Below are 18258 nucleotides of genomic sequence, written 5' to 3'. Positions count from 1 at the left end.
CAAGACAAAAACAAGAGATGGCAGTTATGTAGACATTAGCAGGCATTGGAACACATGGATTACACTAAAATTTTAACTTATGCATTATGGGAAATTTACAAATGTAGTTGTTATAGTAGTATTCACATAAGATATTGGAAATATGCAAAATACAAACATTTTTTTGGAAGTGGGGTAGGTAGGTAGGTAAGGAGTGGGGAGCAGTAACCATTAACAAAAAAAAAATGTTTTTTTTTGTAATTTTGCAAATTGTGAAGGGGTGGGGGTGGATTTGTATTGTTATTTGTAATTAGGAAAAATAAACGAAGCATTAGCTGTCATCTGGTGAACCTTCATCGTTCGAGGCTTTGGTCGTTGACGTTTCTTCATCTTGGTTTTTGTCATCACCTAACAGTTCGTTCCAGCGCTTTAAGAAATAGCGGCGCAAAGCGTGGCCAGCATTGCCAACCTCTGAATCGTCCTCGTTGAATATTTCACAATTGTCAAATATTAGGTGAGTATCGGCAGCGAACTGGTCCTTTGATTTATATCTATACAACAGAAAAAATAATAATAATAATAATAAAGGTTTAAAATTTTGCCACAAGGGCAGCTATTGTGGGGAAGGGGCATGTCGATTACATCAACCTCAGTGCATAACTGGTACTTATTTTATCAGTCATGAAAGGATGAAAAGTAAAGTCGATATCGGTGGAATTTGAACTCAGAACATAGCGATGGGTGAAATAATGCTAAGCATTTCGCCCACCATGTTACCAATTCTGCCGGCTCACTGCCTTAATAATAATAATTTCAAATTGTGGCACAAGGCCAGCAAATTCAGGGGAGGGGCAAGTCAATTATATCAACCCCAGTGTTCAACCACTTTACAACTATCACATGATGTCAAAATGCACCAACACAAACATATATACATGACAGGCTTCTGCCAGTTTTCGTTTACCATATCCACACTTGTCCAAGGTACCACACAGTGGGACTGAACCCCAAACCACATGGTTGTGAAGCAAGCTCCTTAACCACTCTGCCATGCCTGTCCTTATACATGTGTGTATATATATATATATATGTGTGTGTGTGTGTGTGTCTCAAAGCGACGAAAATATTTTGACAAATTAAATTTAAATGTTGAAGTGAATCTAACGGATTTTGTGTGTTATTTTAAATGGCTTATAAACACCTTCCATGCTGCAATTGTTTTCGTTCCAGCACACGATCTCAGATCAGGTCACTTGCTATGCAAGTACATCTCCGTAAATATATATATATATATATATATATATATATATATATATATTATTATTATTATTATTATTATTATTATATAGTTGTGGCCATTGCCGATCATAGTCATAAATGGCACATGTGCCAGTGGCATGTAAAAAGTACACATTACTCTCTCAGAGATTGGTGTTAGGAAGGTTATGCAGCCATAGGAAGCATGCCAAGTCAGATTGGAATTTGGTGCAGCCCTCCTGCTTACTGGTTCCAGTCAAACTGTCTGATTATTCCAGCATGGAAAGCAGACGTTAAATGATGATAATATATACAAACACAGGCGTTAGGAAGGGCATCCAGCTGTAGAAACTCTGCCAAATTTAGATTGGAGCCTGGTGTTGCCATCCGGTTTCACCAGTCCTCAGTCAAATCGTCCAACCCATGCCAGCATGGAAAGCGGACGTTAAACGATGATGATGATGACACATGAAAAAGAAGGGAAACTGTGACCCTGAGATGCAAGGTGATAATGGCAAAAATAACATTGGAAACTTTTACTTACTGATTATCCCTGAGTTTTATTTTCATTGAATTAAAATCCATTGGTTTCTTTATATATTTCTTATAAGATGGAAACTGTTTTAAATTCACAGGTTGCAAAAATGGCCAACCATTTTTGTTTTTTTCCAGTTCCAAAAGAATGGTTCTGAAGAGAAGCAGAAATGAAAGAAAATATCAAAAACCATATCAGTATTAAAAAAACAAAACAAAACATTAATTAATTACACTTAATAACAAAAACAACAATAATCTTTTCTATTATAGGCACAAGGCCTGAAATTTGGGGGGAGGGGGATAGTCAATTACATCAACCCCAGTACTCAACTGGTACTTAATTTAACGACCCCGAAAGAAAGAAAGGTAAAGCTGACCTCGGCAGAATTTGAACTCAGAATGTAGCAATGGGTGAAGTGCAACTAAGCATTCCATCCAGCGTGCTAATGATTCTGCCAGCTCACTGCCTTAATAATAATAATAATAATAATAATAATAATAATAATAATAATAATAATAATGAACTTACTTGCAACATGCCATTTCTTTAGCAAATTGTTCCTTTTTCTTTTCTTCGTCTGATTTGCTGTTTTCCACAATTTTTTTCTCCTTTTTTAAAGTTTCTTCTTTTTTTTTCCGCCCACGCTTTGATTTCTTTGTACCCTGTCAAAAGAAAAGACAGGAAAATGAATTATTCTGTCCTTTTGTTACACAAGAAGTGATTTAAAAAAAAAAAAAAAAAAAAAAAAAAAAAAAAAAAAAAGGAAAATACAACAGAACATGTAAAATATGCTTTGTGTATTTTCTGACACACAGGTCGAATGTTTCAGACTAAAATGGACAGCAAAAAAAACAAAAAAAAAAAAACACCAAGGCAACTTTGGAGGGCTAAAAACTCCATGTGATATGCAGCAGGATTTAGAAAAATAGGGACAATGTTTGAATGTTTAGACCAGTGGTTCTCAACTGGGGTTCCATATGGCCCTTAGGGATCTACATAAGATTTTGTTGTTGAAATTTATCTGCAATAAGTTGGTTAGAGTTCTACAATAGACAAAATATTTTAATAAGGTTTTTTTTAAAATACAATTCCTAATAATAATCCTTACTGCAAAGTGGTTGGTGTTCGGAAGAGCATCCAGCTGTAAAAACCTTGCCTGTGCTTGTGCCACATAAAAAGCACTAAGTCCATTCTGCTTACTGGTTGGTGTTTGGAAGGACATCCAACCGTAAAAACTGTGCCAAAACAGACACAGAAGTCTGGTGCAGCCCTCTGCCTGACCATCAGCTCCCGTCCAACCGTCCAACCGTCCAACCCATGGAAGGAGGACGTTGATGAGGATGAAAAATATAATGGGACTTTTTAAAACCTTGAATGTTTATTAGGGTCCAGTAGAATATAACAAGAATCAAAGGGGTCCATAGACAAGAAATGGTTGAGAATCGCTGATTTACTGCAATGTTGCCAAGAAGAGTCTGGCTACACTTGGTCCTATAGTTGTACCAACTTCTCCAAGATAAAACAGAAACAAGATGCTTACCTTTCCAGCCACACAGGATGCACATAACCACTTTTTTGGTAACCTGATGAAGAGAGAATAAATAGGATGAGTATATTCAAGAAATGATGGGATCATTTATATATAGATATGTATGTGTGAGTAAATATCTGTCACTTCCCTCTCACCAACCCATTCCTCACCCTCTGATCCAGTCTATCTTTTCCTTTATACTCTCCCCCCCCCCACTTCCCTGTCATCCTGGGGCTGTCAAGTATTTCCTCTGTAGTAAGACAGCTATCCCTGCCCCTCTATCATATTCCAACACCTCACCTGGCACACAGCCACTTATTTCGGTTCCTCTCTCTTTCTCACCTGAGACATCCTTGTCTAGCAAACCACTTGGCAACCCCACTAGTACCACTTGAATGTAAAAAGCACCTGTGCTAATGTCACGTATAAAACACCCTTGCTGTCGCCACATGAGAAGCACCCATGCTGGCATCACGTAAAATGGACCCAGTACACTCTGTAAAAGTGGTTGGCATTAGGAAGGCATCTAAGCATAGAAACCATACCAAAACAAATGACTGGAACCTGTACAACCAGCTCTTGAGCTGAACATTCTAAACACTGAGCTGCATACTTTTACAGAACAGTTACAACATAGATTAAAAAGCTGTTCTCGAATTATTATACTTACCTGACATCTACCTCAATTCTATGGTACTTACTATAAAACAGCCAATAAATATTATTTAATAGTGGGTCAAACTGTAAAGCATTTTGTAGTAGTAGTAGTAGTAGTAGTAGTAATATAGAGACGTGCTGTAACAGTGTGTTGCCCATGCATCCACCATTTGTTGGTGATTCCCTACTATTCCTGGCAGATGACACCTTTGCACCACTCAGGTAATAACCCACCAACCCATGGGTCTGTTTGGGGTAGTTGTTGCTAGTGATGGTTTTATGAGGTCGGAATGTAAATCCTACCTCAAAACCTTTTCGTTGTCTTTTATGACACACCCACAGGAAATGTTAGGTCTAGTCTTTGGCAAGCTGGTCTCCACTCTGCACTTTCATGCTGTGAAGGGACTGGCATGTGTAAAGTACCTGGCTAGAGATATATTTGAATCTATTGATTCTGAGTTCAAAACTTGCCTTGCACACTTCTGCAATAGGCCAATAAATAAAGTTTAATTACCAGTTATAGGCGCAGGAGTGTCTGTGTGGTAAGTAGCTTGCTTACGAACCACATGGTTCTGGGTTCAGTCCCATTGCGTGGCACCTTGAGCAAGTGTCTTCTACTATAGCCTCGGGCTGACCAAAGCCTTGTGAGTGGATTTAGTAGACGGAAACTGAAAGAAGCCTGTTGTATGTATGTATATATATACATGTATGCGTGTCTGTGTTTGTCCCCCCCAACATTGCTTGACAACCGATGCTGGTGTGTTTACGTCCCCCGTAACTTAGTGGTTCGGCAAAAGAGACCGATAGAATAAGTACTAGGCTTACAAAGAATAAGTCTTGGGGTCGACTTGCTCGACTATAGGCGGTGCTCCAGCATGGCCACAGTCAAATGACTGAAACAAGTAAAAGAGTTATATACTGGAGTTATAGAGCAGTATGATTAAATATCTGAGAAGTTTGTTTTGTAATTGCAAGGTCCACTACTCTCAATTTTTGACTGCTACATTATTTCACTGCCCCCACCTGCCCTGGACAAAAAACAAAGTTGACCTCAGAACATATAGCACAAAGCATTTTCCCCCTCAACACTATGATGCTACCCATTTGCTACCTTCCCTAGAAATAATGGCATTTATTGAAAGACAAGGAAGATTTCTTTGGTAAGTATTTACCTTTGCAATGGAGGAATTAAACAATCTATGTGAAAAGCTCGAGGGCATTCATCACAAGTTGCCAGTTTTCCATTTTTCTTGCCACAAGCAACACAGCAAGGGACTCCAGTAGCCTAAAAAAGGAAGAAAAAAGAAAAAAAAGGTATTATTCTTACTGATTAAGCTAAAATCTTGGTTAATTCTTTTCTGCATCACTCCATGAGATTAGTGATTATCCCTTGCTTTTACATGGATGAGAGACAAATCTCTCCAGGATAGTATGCTAGCTACTCTATAGCAGGTAGTTTCCTACATGGATGAGAGACAAATCTCTCCAGGATAGTATGCTAGCTACTCTATAGCAGGTAGTTTCCTACATGGGACGAATTAAACTTTATGGTGTGACCGAGGCTCACAAGGGCCAACAAGGGACATACCAATCAGGGAACGTCTGCACAAGGTAAGGACAACCTTTTTCAAGAAGTGGGCCACATGAGACACAGCTCATTATCAGGTGGCATTACTAAAAAAATTCAAGGTAATTTTTTGCTGAGTGTGCAATTCAAAGCATCCTGCAATTTGTCCATCATTGCTTTATGCAGTCCCATGAAATGGTAGAAAAAGGAGTCAAATCTCCCTCAGATCAGACACTATGGTCTTAAAAAACAAAAGGACAGATTATATGGTCTTAGATACTCCCCCATAAAAGTCAGGAAGGTCACAACCAGATTGTCTTGGCCCATTAAATTAGGATTTGGAGCTAAATGACAACAGGTGAGTAGCTATGTCATTTGACTTGCTAACAACAATAATCAAATCAATCAACCACACACACACACATCATTACCGATCATCTAAAAGGGGACACAACATATATCTGAAATATGGACTGACCACAGCAAGAACATTGGTCAGTTTGTAGGCTTGATCAAGTAAGGTTAAATAAACATTTTTAGTTGATTTTTGAAAAATTAATTATTTAATTCAATTAATTAATAAGTTACTTAATACTCAAAAGGTTCAGTTCCCCTTGTTGAAAATCGCCATGTGAAAAGGCTCCACACAGGATTTGAAACCAGTATGTCAATTTTATTTCTCTTGCAGCAAGAACCCCTACTGACTGCTACACTTGCCACATCCAAACATTTAGGCAGTAGTTCTCAATTAAGGTCCATATGGCTCTTGGGGGTCCCATATAAGATTTTGTTATTAAAATTTATCTGCAAGAAATTGCTTGTATTCCTACAATACACAAAATATTTAAACATTTTTTTTTAAAATACAATTCCTAATAATATTTAATCATAAAAAATATAATAGGGAGTTTTTTTAGACATTGAATGGCTATGAGGGCCCCACCCCTTGAGTAAAATAGGGATCAAAGGGGGCCACAAGCAAAACTTATTTGAGAACTACTGATCTAGACATCTGCGGGTTACATGATATCATTGTCGGCCAGTACTAGATAGGTTATTTCTTTTATCGACCCTGGAGGCAAGAGAACAAAACTGATTGCGGATTAGAATGGAGAATGTAAAGAGTTAGAAGAAATATTGCAAGATATTTTGTCCAACATGCTTAATGCTTGTGCTGGCTTATCAAATCAGAGTTTACCCAACCGTGACAATAGGATGCTCCCGACCCCTCACAAAAAAAAAAAAAAAATTGAAGTCACAAAGATGCTTACTTTGGAAATACATTCATAACAGTACCAGTCACCATCAGGAATAGTTTCCATTTTAGGCTGAAAATATAATTATTACAATGAAATGAAATAATGGGTCACTTGTCTTCTTAGTAAAATAATAATAATAATAATAATAATAATAATAATAATAATAATAAAGCGTTCTATATTTTGGTATTATATTCATGATAAAGAAATCTAAGTAAATCATATTGATTTTTAATTTAGAACAGATATATGCATACAAAAACACAGCTGTTATATAGTCACATAGATAAATATAGATATGTTCACATATAAACGCATACATGTTATAAGAGTCACATTAATAAGCATAAATATGCACATTTTATAGTGACAAAGACAGATAAATATAGAGATAAGCATATGACACGGGTAAACGATAAAAGATAATGTCCAATATAACATTTAGATTAAAACGAGAAGAGAAAAGAACTGTATTTTCTGGCATACAAGTTCAATTTCCAGACCAAAGATGGTGACAATGTTTGAATGCTTACACTACATGTTTATGCTACGTACTTCACTGATTTGTATGCTCGAAAATACAGGTAAAATGAAGCTCAACAGAGAAAAAGTAATCATGGAAAAAGAATTATGTATTTTGTTACCTTGAAGCAGTAAGTGTGGTAACCTTTATCACAGCCATCACAGAGAAGTAACTCAGCTTCATTGTCATCTTTACGGCAGATCTGACACAGCTGAAGAAAATACAATTCTTGAATAATTAACCTTTTAAAGGGATTGAGTAATTTGTTTGGTTACATTTAAAAGAGGTCACTGGTTTGTGTCACCTCTTTTTTTGTTTTATCTTTTTAGTTAAAAGGTGCTTTCAACCCTTTAGCATTTAAACAGGCCATATTCAGCCAAAATATTTAGCCTATTCCATGTTCAAACTGGCTAGATTTGACTTCTCACACCTACCCTATAATGTCATTCTAAAAATAAACAATTACATAATTGAAATTGCTGCAAGATAATGCATGATTAATTATACAGTCTCTTAAGAGTAACATATCCTTTACACACACATGCTCTCTCTGTCACACACACACACACACACACTTATTTATAATGTGAATAAATAAGCATTACATTTGACAAAGTCATCTGAATACTCAAGGTTTAAACTGGATATCCGTTGCAAATGCTTGCAACAGAGTGGACCCTATTAAAGAGACTCAAGGTACCCATTGGTGGTATTAGGCTAGGCAAGAGATGGAAGTCTGCCTTTCACTCTTTGCATTGTGTCTGTGACTAAGGCAACCATTAATCCATTAGCATTCAGATTATCCTGTCAAAAGCAATACTAATTCATTCAAATTGTTTTGAGTTAATCCTGCATTATCTCATAACTTCAAAATTTCAATGATGTGAATGTATATTTTTAGACTGACATTATAGGGTAGGTGTGAGAAGTTGGATCTGGCTAGTTTGGACATAAAACTGGTAGAGTATTTCAGCCTGATAGAGCCAGTGTTAAATCACTAAATCCATCAGACTGAAAACAGGTGGCAAAAAGAGGAGCTAACAACTTGGTTGCTACAAACAGAGGCAGCATTGAGCTCAGTCTCAGAACAGCTGTGTACACTCCCGACATTCTCCACCCTACCAATTTACCTCAGACATTGTTACTATTGGATTCAAATCGTGCAAGTCTCAGGGGGTGTAAACAATGATATCAAATTGTATTGGTGATATATTAGCATGGTGGAGCGAGAGAGAGAGAGAGAGAGAGAGTGTGTGTGTGTGTATGTATGTGTATATATATATATATATATATATATATATATATATATATATCCAGACATTCAATACTTTATTTCATAGTACCATCCATTTTTATTTTATATTATATATTATATTATATATTGTATATTCCATATTCTATATCCCACATTGGTTTTGCAGGAATATAAATAAAACATAAAAAACAGACAGTGTTGGAACTCTTTTAAACAAAATAATATATATATATATATATGTATATATATAGCCAAAGGAAGACCAGTCATGGCATATCTCCTGCAGAGTACAACAGTATTGTCTCTTAAGGGCAAAGTATCCTTTGTACACACATTATCTCTCCCACGTATGCATGCTCTCTTTCTCTTTCTTTCACATGAACACTCACCCTCTCACCCAAATCTCTCTCTCTCCTTTTCTCTTTCTCTATCTCTCACACACCCTTTCTCCTTCTCTCTCTCTCTCAGCTCCAATGGAAGTCTACTTCCAGTCAAAGAGCAGATGTGTGGTTTTAAACTTGAAGCTAGTGTTTGTTGGGGATATAAATACATCTTAGGGATGAGGTGGTGAAAGAACTGATCCCTGAGACAAAATCACCAGAAAGAAGCAACTGCTCAGAGTCTAAAGAGAACTGCGAACTGGGGCAGAGTTTCACATCAGAGTGGTGGGGAGGTGAGTAGAGACAATAAAGTGAGCAGGAACCAGGCAAATTCAAATGAGCAGGCTTCAGTTTAGGTATGATACCATTCAGGGAGAGCTCCTGGGGATTGTCATCTGACTCTTTGGAATGTGGTGTGCTTAGATAATCAAATCTTGGATAAGAATTCATCATCATCATCATTCTTTTAACATCCACCTTTCTATGCTTGCATGGGTTGGACAGAGTTTATTGAGGCAGATTTTCTACAGCTGGACGCCCTTCCTGTTGCCAACCCTTATCTATTTCTGAGCAAGGTAATACTTCCTCTATGGTTGGCCAGAGAACTTTTTTGCAGAATATTGGTAATGAATGACATCCATTTACAACAATTCTGCAAGGAAACACAAAGACATATACAACAGGCTTTTTTCCAGTTTCTGTCTACCAAATTCACTCAGCTTCAGTTGGCCTAAGGCTATAGTGAAAACACTTGTCCAAAGTGCCACACAGCAGGAGTTGGAGTTGTGGAGTTGGAAACAATTAAGAGGTAGCTGGAGTTGGGGTCGGTAAAACTATACCAATCCAACTCACAATATCTTTATTCTTTAATATAGAGGCCTACTCAAAGTACAAGTGTAGGCATACGCTTTAATGTAGACCACAATCACTTAATTACATAAAGAGGAGTCAGAGGTGCCAATAGTAGAGGAGTCAAAATCTTTTGTTTCAATTCTACAGTCCTGCCACGAAGTGGGACTGAACCCCAAACCATATAACTGGGAAGCAAGTTTCTTACTACAACAGCCAAGCCAACTGTTGTGGAATTCCAGGTCAAACTTGATCTAGCAGACCAACAACCAAAAGCAATTCATCCATGACCATCTCATCTTAAAAAATCATTAAATTTAATTACCACTTTCATGATTGATTTTTCCCATGCTATAGAGTTAATCAAGAAGTTAGCACATATTGATAACTGAGCGACAGATTTGGCTGAATGGACGGCATTTCGCCAGGTAAGCAGTCCAGGTGGAACGTCTTCCTCCCCCTCATCTTTTCTGTTTTCATGGGAACTATTTTGGTTCTCTCCAGCTAATGCAATATTAGACAAACTAATCTGGATTCTGCAAAGAAAGAAAAAAAAAGGTTTTAGAGATCAAGTTTAAACAAGAAGAAAAACAATATACACATGGATTATCTCATAGCGTGGAAATTTTGATAATACGATTGTTTATTTTTAGAATGACTGTGTAGAGTAGTTGTGAAAGGCCAAATCTGGCTGGTTTGACCATAAAACAGGGAGAATATTAGGACCAGATATGGCCAGTTTAAGAGCTAAAGGGGTAAGGAAGTAAATACTGAAGAATAATGGTTGTATTTCCACATGTTTGTCAGTAAATTTAGAGGCTACTTTTTTAACCTTTAGAACATTGCATTTTCTTTAGCATTGTCTCCCTTGCCACTGCCCTGGTACTACAGGGGAGAAAACTCATATGGTGACATGATGCACCTACAATGTGCTAAAGGTTAACTAGCAAAGTTATAGGAAAATATAAAATGGTTTTGTGGGAAGAACTTACTTTTTACATAATGGTGGCTTTAAGTAACGCCGCTCAATATTTCGTTCCAATTTTAAGAGTCGTTTTTGTGCATCTTCTAAGAAACTTTGCTTCTGCTCCTCTGTTTCTTCTTCACCTGGATTTGGAGGTGGATCACTTTCAGAGGGTGGAGCAACTGGTTTCGGATTTAACTTTGATCCCTAAAGAAAAGAAGGTAGAATTTGAAAAAATTGGATATTGCATTGCAAATTTACTACATTTGAGTGGAAGAAATTCATCACTAAGTTGTAGTTCTTGTTGGCACAAATTTGAGAGAAGCTGTTTTGGAGTAATAATAACAATCACAATAACAATAGTTATCCTTTCTGCTATAGGCATGTGGTCTGAAATTCTGGGAAAAGGGGCTCTAAACACATGCACCAGAACTCTACTTAGAGGCACTAAACAGGTGCCTTTATGTAGAGTTCTGGTGGTGGGTGTTTAGAGCAGGTCTCCGATCTCAGCAAAACTAGGAGTTGTAGTTTTTCAATCCCTCACTCCTACAAATCTTTGAGGTCTTGTACTTAGCCATAACCCCTCCCCCATCAAAAAACCCTTGTGTGATGTTTGTGTGTGTGTAAGTAGATGTGTTAAGTGTGCAACAACATTACCATATAAGGTTGCAGTTCTGAATAATAACTGCATTAAACTCCCGCATGATTTGGTAGAGGGATCATCCATACAGTTCAAGGCAATTATGTAGTATGAACAGTACATAGAATAAGAAAGAATAAATGTATGTATGTCATCCTCTTCATCATCAAATATTGGGTTGTCAGTTAGATTTGTTTGTTTTTCCATTTGTTTTGATCTTTTCCAGTTTTTTTGAATAACACAAAAAATATTTTTATCAAAGTGTTTTTTTTCTGTAGCTCTTTTCTTCCTCAACAACTTTTGGAAGCCCAGTACTTATTCTATCAGTCTCTTTTGCTGAACCGCTAAGTTACGGGGACGTAAACACACCAGCATCGGTTGTCAAGCGATGTTGGGGGGACAAATACAGACACACAAACATATACACACACACGTATATATATATATATATATATATATATATATACATATACATATATATACATATATACGACGGGCTTCTTTCAGTTTCCGCCTACCAAATCCACTCACAAGGCTTTGGTCGGCCCGAGGCTATAGTAGAAGACACTTGCCCAAGGTGCCACGCAGTGGGACTGAACCTGGAACCATGTGGTTGGTAAGCAAGCTACTTACCACACAGCCACTCCTATGCCTATATTGCTTTTGAATAAATAAATTTTTACTTCTTTTTAGATATATGACAGTGGGGTGCCAAATAGAAAAAGCAAAAAAAAATGCTTTTTCTACTTTATCTAACAACTTAATATCATATAAACGGGTTGCAAAGAATTGACTCAAAAGTCCTCTTACCTTGGCTGAAACGCTGCAGTTTTGGCCATCCTGTTTGTCACGTAGCTTAACTTGTAAACTTGCAGAAAACACACGTTCTTCAAGTTTTCCTATGGTTTCCATGACACTGTTCTCTAGTTGGTGAGCTACATCAGACATCCAACTCGAGTCTAAATCTGGTGGAGGGGCTCCAGTTGTGGAAACATATTGAAACTCCTCTCTCACCTGGATTTTGAGTTCTGTTTATAACAAATAAAAATAAAATAAGATAAAATGGAGAGAATAGTTTTCTTTTAGTTGTCTTGTTTCTTATTAAAATTCTACACACACACATGCACAACACATAATTTTCTAAAAATATCATTCACAATTAAATACAATATTTGATGGTATTAATCCTTTAATTTTCATATTATTCTGTCAAACGTAATGCTTCTTTATTCATATTGTTTTCAATTAATCATGCTTTATCTCATAGCTTTGAGATTTCAATGATGTGATTCTATATTTTCAGAATGACATTGTAGGGTAGGTGTGAGAGACCAGGTCTGGCCAGTTTGAACATAAAACTGGTAAAGTATCTGGGCTGGATATGGCCTGTTTGAATACCCAAGGGTTAAAAGACACATTGAATATTTTAAATGCATCCCAATTTCAGCAGTGCGCAGTCAGGGAAAATGTTTTTAGTGTATTAAAACACATAAAATAGGCCCACTTTGCATATGTAGGACCTGGGATGATTTTTGTGATATTTTGGAAAAAAGTATTTCTTATATACCATCAAATATGATACCTTAATATATATATATATATTTATATATATATATATATATATATATATATATATATATATATATATATATATCATCATCATCGTTTAACGTCCGCTTTCCATGCTAGCATGGGTTGGACGATTTGACTGAGGACTGGAGAACCAGATGGCTACACCAGGCTCCAATCTGATTTGGCAGAATTTCTACAGCTGGATGCCCTTCCTAACGCCAACCACTCCAAGAGTGTAGTGGGTGCTTTTATGTGCCACCAACATGAAGGCCAGTCAGGTAGTACTGGCAACAGCCACACACAAAATGGTGTATTTTACGTACCACCGGCATGAAGGCCAGTCAGGCGGTACTGGCAACGGCCACGCACAAAATGGTGTATTTTATGTGCCACCTGCACAGGAGCCAGTCCAGCGGCACTATTGTGTGTGTATGTTTAGATCTTTATTTTAAATGTTATATTGTGCTTTTTATACAATATTTTTTCCTTGCTAGAAATCAAAACCTGTTTATTGCTGGTTGATATTAACGTGATGTATTGCCCATTACATGAGGTGATATAAATAATATTTACATGAGAAAGGGGGGAGGGGGAGAGAAACATGAGATGAGTGAAAGAGCAAAAGAAAGAGTGAAGGGTGAGATAAGTGGGAATTAAAAGAGAGAGAAAGGGGGGTAGAGAGTGTGGGGGTGGGTGTTTGATGAGACAGTGGGAAATCCCAACAAACGAGAGACACATAAATGCTACTGACCGTCTCTCATATCCTTCTTGCAGGCCTGACAGGCTTGGTCAAAATATTTCTGTAAAGCTTTCTGGAGGTTCTTTTCCCGTATGCCGCGAGGATGAAGGCACTTCAGCACGCCTTTTAAATGTTCTGGGTCAGCTAGATACCACCAGCCGGATTTCATAGCTTTCGAAAAAAAAAGAAGGGAAATAGAATCAAAGGATGCACATGAATACAACTCTTTCTGTTTTATTATTATTATTATGGCAGAATCGTAAGCACATTGGCTAAAAGTGGCATTTCATTTGTCTTTCCTCCTCTTCGTTGTTTTAACGTCAACTTCCCCATGCTTGCATGGACCAAATGGAATTTGTTGAGGCAGGTTTTCTACAGGTGGATGCCCTTCCTGTTGCTAACCCTCACTTGTTCCAAAAGTCAGGTAATATTTTCCCACGATCAAAAATGCTTACATACAAAACTGGAAACAAGGGACATTGCTTGTAGAAAGGTGATACTCATTTATAAACACCATATGATGTTGAAACAAGGAAACACAAACACACACATATATTTGTATGAAGATTGAACTCAGGATGTTGGGCTTCGCAGTGATGATTAGTAACTTGTTATACTTGAGGAGATCTGTCCATCTCAGTAAAAAATGAACTCCTGAAAGTATATAATTTATATTTGTGTTCCTGCATCCAAGCTTTCTCCACAACTCATCTTCTTACCATCCATTACTCTTCTATGACTACAGCACTATTCACTCAGCTGCCCTAATTGCATGAGGGTAAAAATATACATAATCCATCCCCCTTGTGTGCAGCTAGTTATCCTTCTCTTTGGAACCACTTCCCTTGTTACCTATCTGGCATTTTATATATTATCTCCTACCACTTTATTTTCCACTGAATATCCATTTCCCTTGCCCCCCCCCCTATATCTGCCATTGATGATTCCCCCATCAACCCCTGTTCATTACTCACTTTTTGCACCCCTATGTACTCCTGACCTCTGTCACTGTGCTCCCTTCCATCATCTCCCTATTGGTTATATTATACTGTTGCTCCTCACCAACCCCTTTTGGCATTTCCCCCTATCACATCCTTCTCCTTGAACCACTCCTATTTCCTTCAGATTTCCCTCCAAAGCTAATATTCACCACTGACCCTTTCTCCACCCTTGTTCCCCATCTCTAACCATTTGTCACTCTCACAAACTCACTCACCCAACCATTCCCCTTCTTTTGTACCTTGAACGCTTCACTCTCACACTTTCTCATCTTTTCTCTCTTTCCATGTATTTTCTCTACAACAGGACACTCGCTCCTGTCCCTTTATCATACTTTAGTCTTTCATCACTTGGCACAAAGACACCACCCTCAACATTACCCCCCCACTCAGTTGAGGGAGGGTCTTGTCATGCGAGTTATTTAGTGCCAGTGCCATGAAAAAAGCACCTGGTACATTCTGTAGAGTGGTTGGTGTTGGGAAGGGCATCTAGTTATAGAAACCATGCCAAAAACAGACAGTGGAGCTTGACACAATCTTCTGGCTCATCAGGTCCTGTTGAACAAATAACTCCATGCTAGCATGGAAGTCAGACTTTAAAGATGATGATGATGATGATGATACACACACACACACAATGGGCTTCTTTCGGTTTCTATCAAACAAATCCACTAACAAAGCTCTGGTTGGTTCAAGGCTACAAGAGAAGACACCTGCCAAAGTGCCAGGCAATGGGGACTGAACTCAAGACATAAAAGAAACCCATGACAAAATTTATGAACATTAAAGGGCAGGTGAAGCTGTGTGATAAGACCCCTGCTTTCCAACCACACGGTTTTGTATCCTGTCCTCCTGTGTGACACTTTGCACAAGCATTTTCTTCAAAAAACTGGGGGCCAACCAAAACTTTGTGAGTGGTATGGTGATGCTATTGTAAAAATGGCTTCAAATTCTGACACAAGACCAACAATTTTAACAGGGGAGGGTGGTCGATTATATCAACCTCGGCACTCCATTGGAACTTATCGCGTTGTCCCTGGAAGGTTGAAGGGCAAAGTTGACCATGGCAGAATTTGAACTCAGAACATAAAGAGCTGAAAGGAATGCAAGTATTTTGTTTGAAATACTAATGATTCTGCCAGTGCACTGCCTTAGTCTATTGTAATAATCCTTTCTACTCGAATTCGAGAGAAGGGATTAAGTTGATTACATCAACCCCAGTGTGTAACTGTCACTTATTTAATTGACCCTGAAAAGATGAAAGGCAAAATTGACCTCGGTGAAATTTGAACTCAGAATGTAAAGACAGGTGAAATACCACTAAGCATTTCACCTGACGTGCTAATGATTCAGCCAGCTCGCCGCTGTAGGCTATTGTAATATAAAATGGAAAAGTGAAAAGAAAAAAAAGAAATGTAAAAGACTTGAAGAAAAAATACCTTTTGGAATAGGTTTAAGCTCTCCTTGTAAACTTTTGAGCAGACCTTCAGGATCAGAATCAATGAGTCCGTTTCCATTTGACGTAGGTGCAATTACAGGTAATAAGGGGGAATTTTGGAGGAGAGAGGATGAGGAGGAATTGTTCATGGAGGAAGCCTCTTGAGGAACTGGTGGCACTTTGAAATAGGTGTTGGAATTATTTGTGTTGTTGTTGAACATGTTCATGTTAAAGTCCACCGGGTTACTTTGGATCTGCCCCATTTGAAACGAAGCAAATGCTGGGCTACGTACGGGGAAGGCATGGAATGGCATGGGCTGGAAAATGAAAGGCGAGTTGTTCAGCATCCGATGTGATATGTTCAAAGGTGAGCGTGTCAAAGAGGTCTCATCACAAGGCATTCTGGGAAGGATGCTGAACCAGGGTTTCTGATCGTTTATCTCCGAAGCAGTTTTCAGGAGTTGGTCCGTGAAGATTGGGGGCATGGGGTAGGTAGCCATTGAGGGGACAAATGGCAGCGTAGGACTACTGGGTTCATGGTCTTTCTTCAGGAGAGAGTCAATGCTGACAAAACTGGGCTTAGTGTCTGAGTGTGTGGATAATGTGGAGTTGTTTAGAGATGATGTATTTACAGATGACGATGTGGTTGGTGATGTGCCACTGTCATGATGGCTATTTACAATATTAGACTTAGTATCTTGTGAAGTAGGGGCACCGTCTGGTTTGGAAATATGAATTAAATCACTAAATTTGGTAGCTTCTGGTTTTTGTAGAAATAAATTAGTAGGGTTTTCTTCTTTAACATGACTAATACTATTTTTTGAATTTGATTTATGGTCTGTCTTTGGTGATTCACACTTTACAGGAGTGCTGTTAGCTATGGGTTCCGATAGCTTACAATCCATTAGTTCCTTTCTGTCCATCTCTTCTTCGTCCTCTTCTTCCTCATCTTCACTCTTCGGTTCTTTCTTAATGCTGTCCTTTAAATCTTCGCTTCCCGTCTGAGATTTGCTTTCGGTATCTTCATTGTTTTCGTAATCGATCTCGTTTTCATCTTCACCGCCAGTCTCTTCTTCTTCTTCATCCTCGCTCCCCATGGCACCAGATTCCAGCCCTTCAACAAACAACCTTCCACAATACGGCAGAAGCCAGTAACGGCGCTTGAAACGATCTTGACCAAAAGAAACTGCCCGCAGTTTATGAGAAGCTTCAAACACTTTGTGTTGATACTGACTGTGTTGCTGCGAGAGAGAGAGAGAAAAGAAAGAGAGAAGGAAATTAATGTCACTGAACAGCAGAAGATATTTGTATGTTCTGGGGTTTTATTGTTAAGGTGATTTCAAACATTAACCACGAATGGCTGCAAACATTATACAAACATAAAAAAGAAAAAAAACTTTTGATAGAGTCCTGTTCCTATGTCTGGAGAGGATGAAGTGACAGCAAATTTACATGTTGCTGTAAAAAAAGGTGCCCACCAAATTTCAATAACCTTTGCCCTCTTTTTTTTGAGATACATCCACCATTTCAAAACTCCCTGATTGGCACAGCTTGCTGACTTCATATGTCTCCCACTTCACCTATCTTCCCCAACTCTTGCTTCTATTCCTTGCTTGACATTCTGTTTACTTGTTTTCTCCACTCGTAGCAGAGACTTTATCCTATATTTCTTGCTTAGAACATTATCATGCCTTCAACTACTTCATTTAGAAGTGCTTGAATGACATCTGTATAAGTTGAGTAAACTAGTAAACTAGTCAAATCTGGCCTCTCACACTTATCTTACAATGTCATTTTAAAAATGACAATAAACAATTATATCATTGAAATCTTGAAGCTACGAGATTATGCATCATTAATTTAATATTATGCGATTAAATAAGCATTAAATTTAGCGGAGCAAGCTGAGTACTAAACAGTTAATTCTTTCCCAAAGCCTTTTTGAATTGCCCCTAGGCTGCATATCTTGTCAAAATGGAGTCTTTTTTTTTTTTTGAATGCCAGAATATGAAGAACACTTTGCAAATGAGAGATGATAATTGTTTTCCAGTCACACGGTTCTGGGTTCAGTCCCACTGCATGGCACCTTGGGAAAGTGTCTTCTACTATAGC

At 38.0% G+C, this 18258-nt stretch overlaps 1 protein-coding gene across 50 annotated transcripts in view; it reads right to left on the bottom strand.

The window, feature by feature from the left end:
* Window positions 1–240: 240 nt before the first annotated feature.
* The window catches only part of LOC106872674 (bromodomain adjacent to zinc finger domain protein 2B), a 269963-nt gene continuing 251945 nt past the window's right edge, over window positions 241–18258 (bottom strand). For all 50 annotated transcript variants that reach the window (XM_089364670.1, XM_089364684.1, XM_089364669.1 and 47 more), the window contains 12 exons: window positions 16148–17387; window positions 13723–13881; window positions 12210–12427; window positions 10788–10966; window positions 10121–10331; window positions 7433–7522; window positions 6801–6857; window positions 5135–5247; window positions 3315–3357; window positions 2303–2436; window positions 1781–1924; window positions 241–530 (listed from right to left, as the gene is read on the bottom strand). In XM_089364670.1, the coding sequence (XP_089220796.1) occupies window positions 311–530; window positions 1781–1924; window positions 2303–2436; window positions 3315–3357; window positions 5135–5247; window positions 6801–6857; window positions 7433–7522; window positions 10121–10331; window positions 10788–10966; window positions 12210–12427; window positions 13723–13881; window positions 16148–17387 (2808 nt within the window). In that variant the 3' untranslated portion in view covers window positions 241–310. The remainder of the gene's footprint in view (window positions 531–1780; window positions 1925–2302; window positions 2437–3314; window positions 3358–5134; window positions 5248–6800; window positions 6858–7432; window positions 7523–10120; window positions 10332–10787; window positions 10967–12209; window positions 12428–13722; window positions 13882–16147; window positions 17388–18258) is intronic.

This window comes from Octopus bimaculoides, chromosome 16 (assembly GCF_046866305.1).
Source record: "Octopus bimaculoides isolate indiv1 chromosome 16, ASM4686630v1, whole genome shotgun sequence".
Classification (NCBI taxonomy): domain Eukaryota; kingdom Metazoa; phylum Mollusca; class Cephalopoda; order Octopoda; family Octopodidae; genus Octopus; species Octopus bimaculoides.
This window is presented reverse-complemented; position numbering and strand designations above follow the sequence as displayed.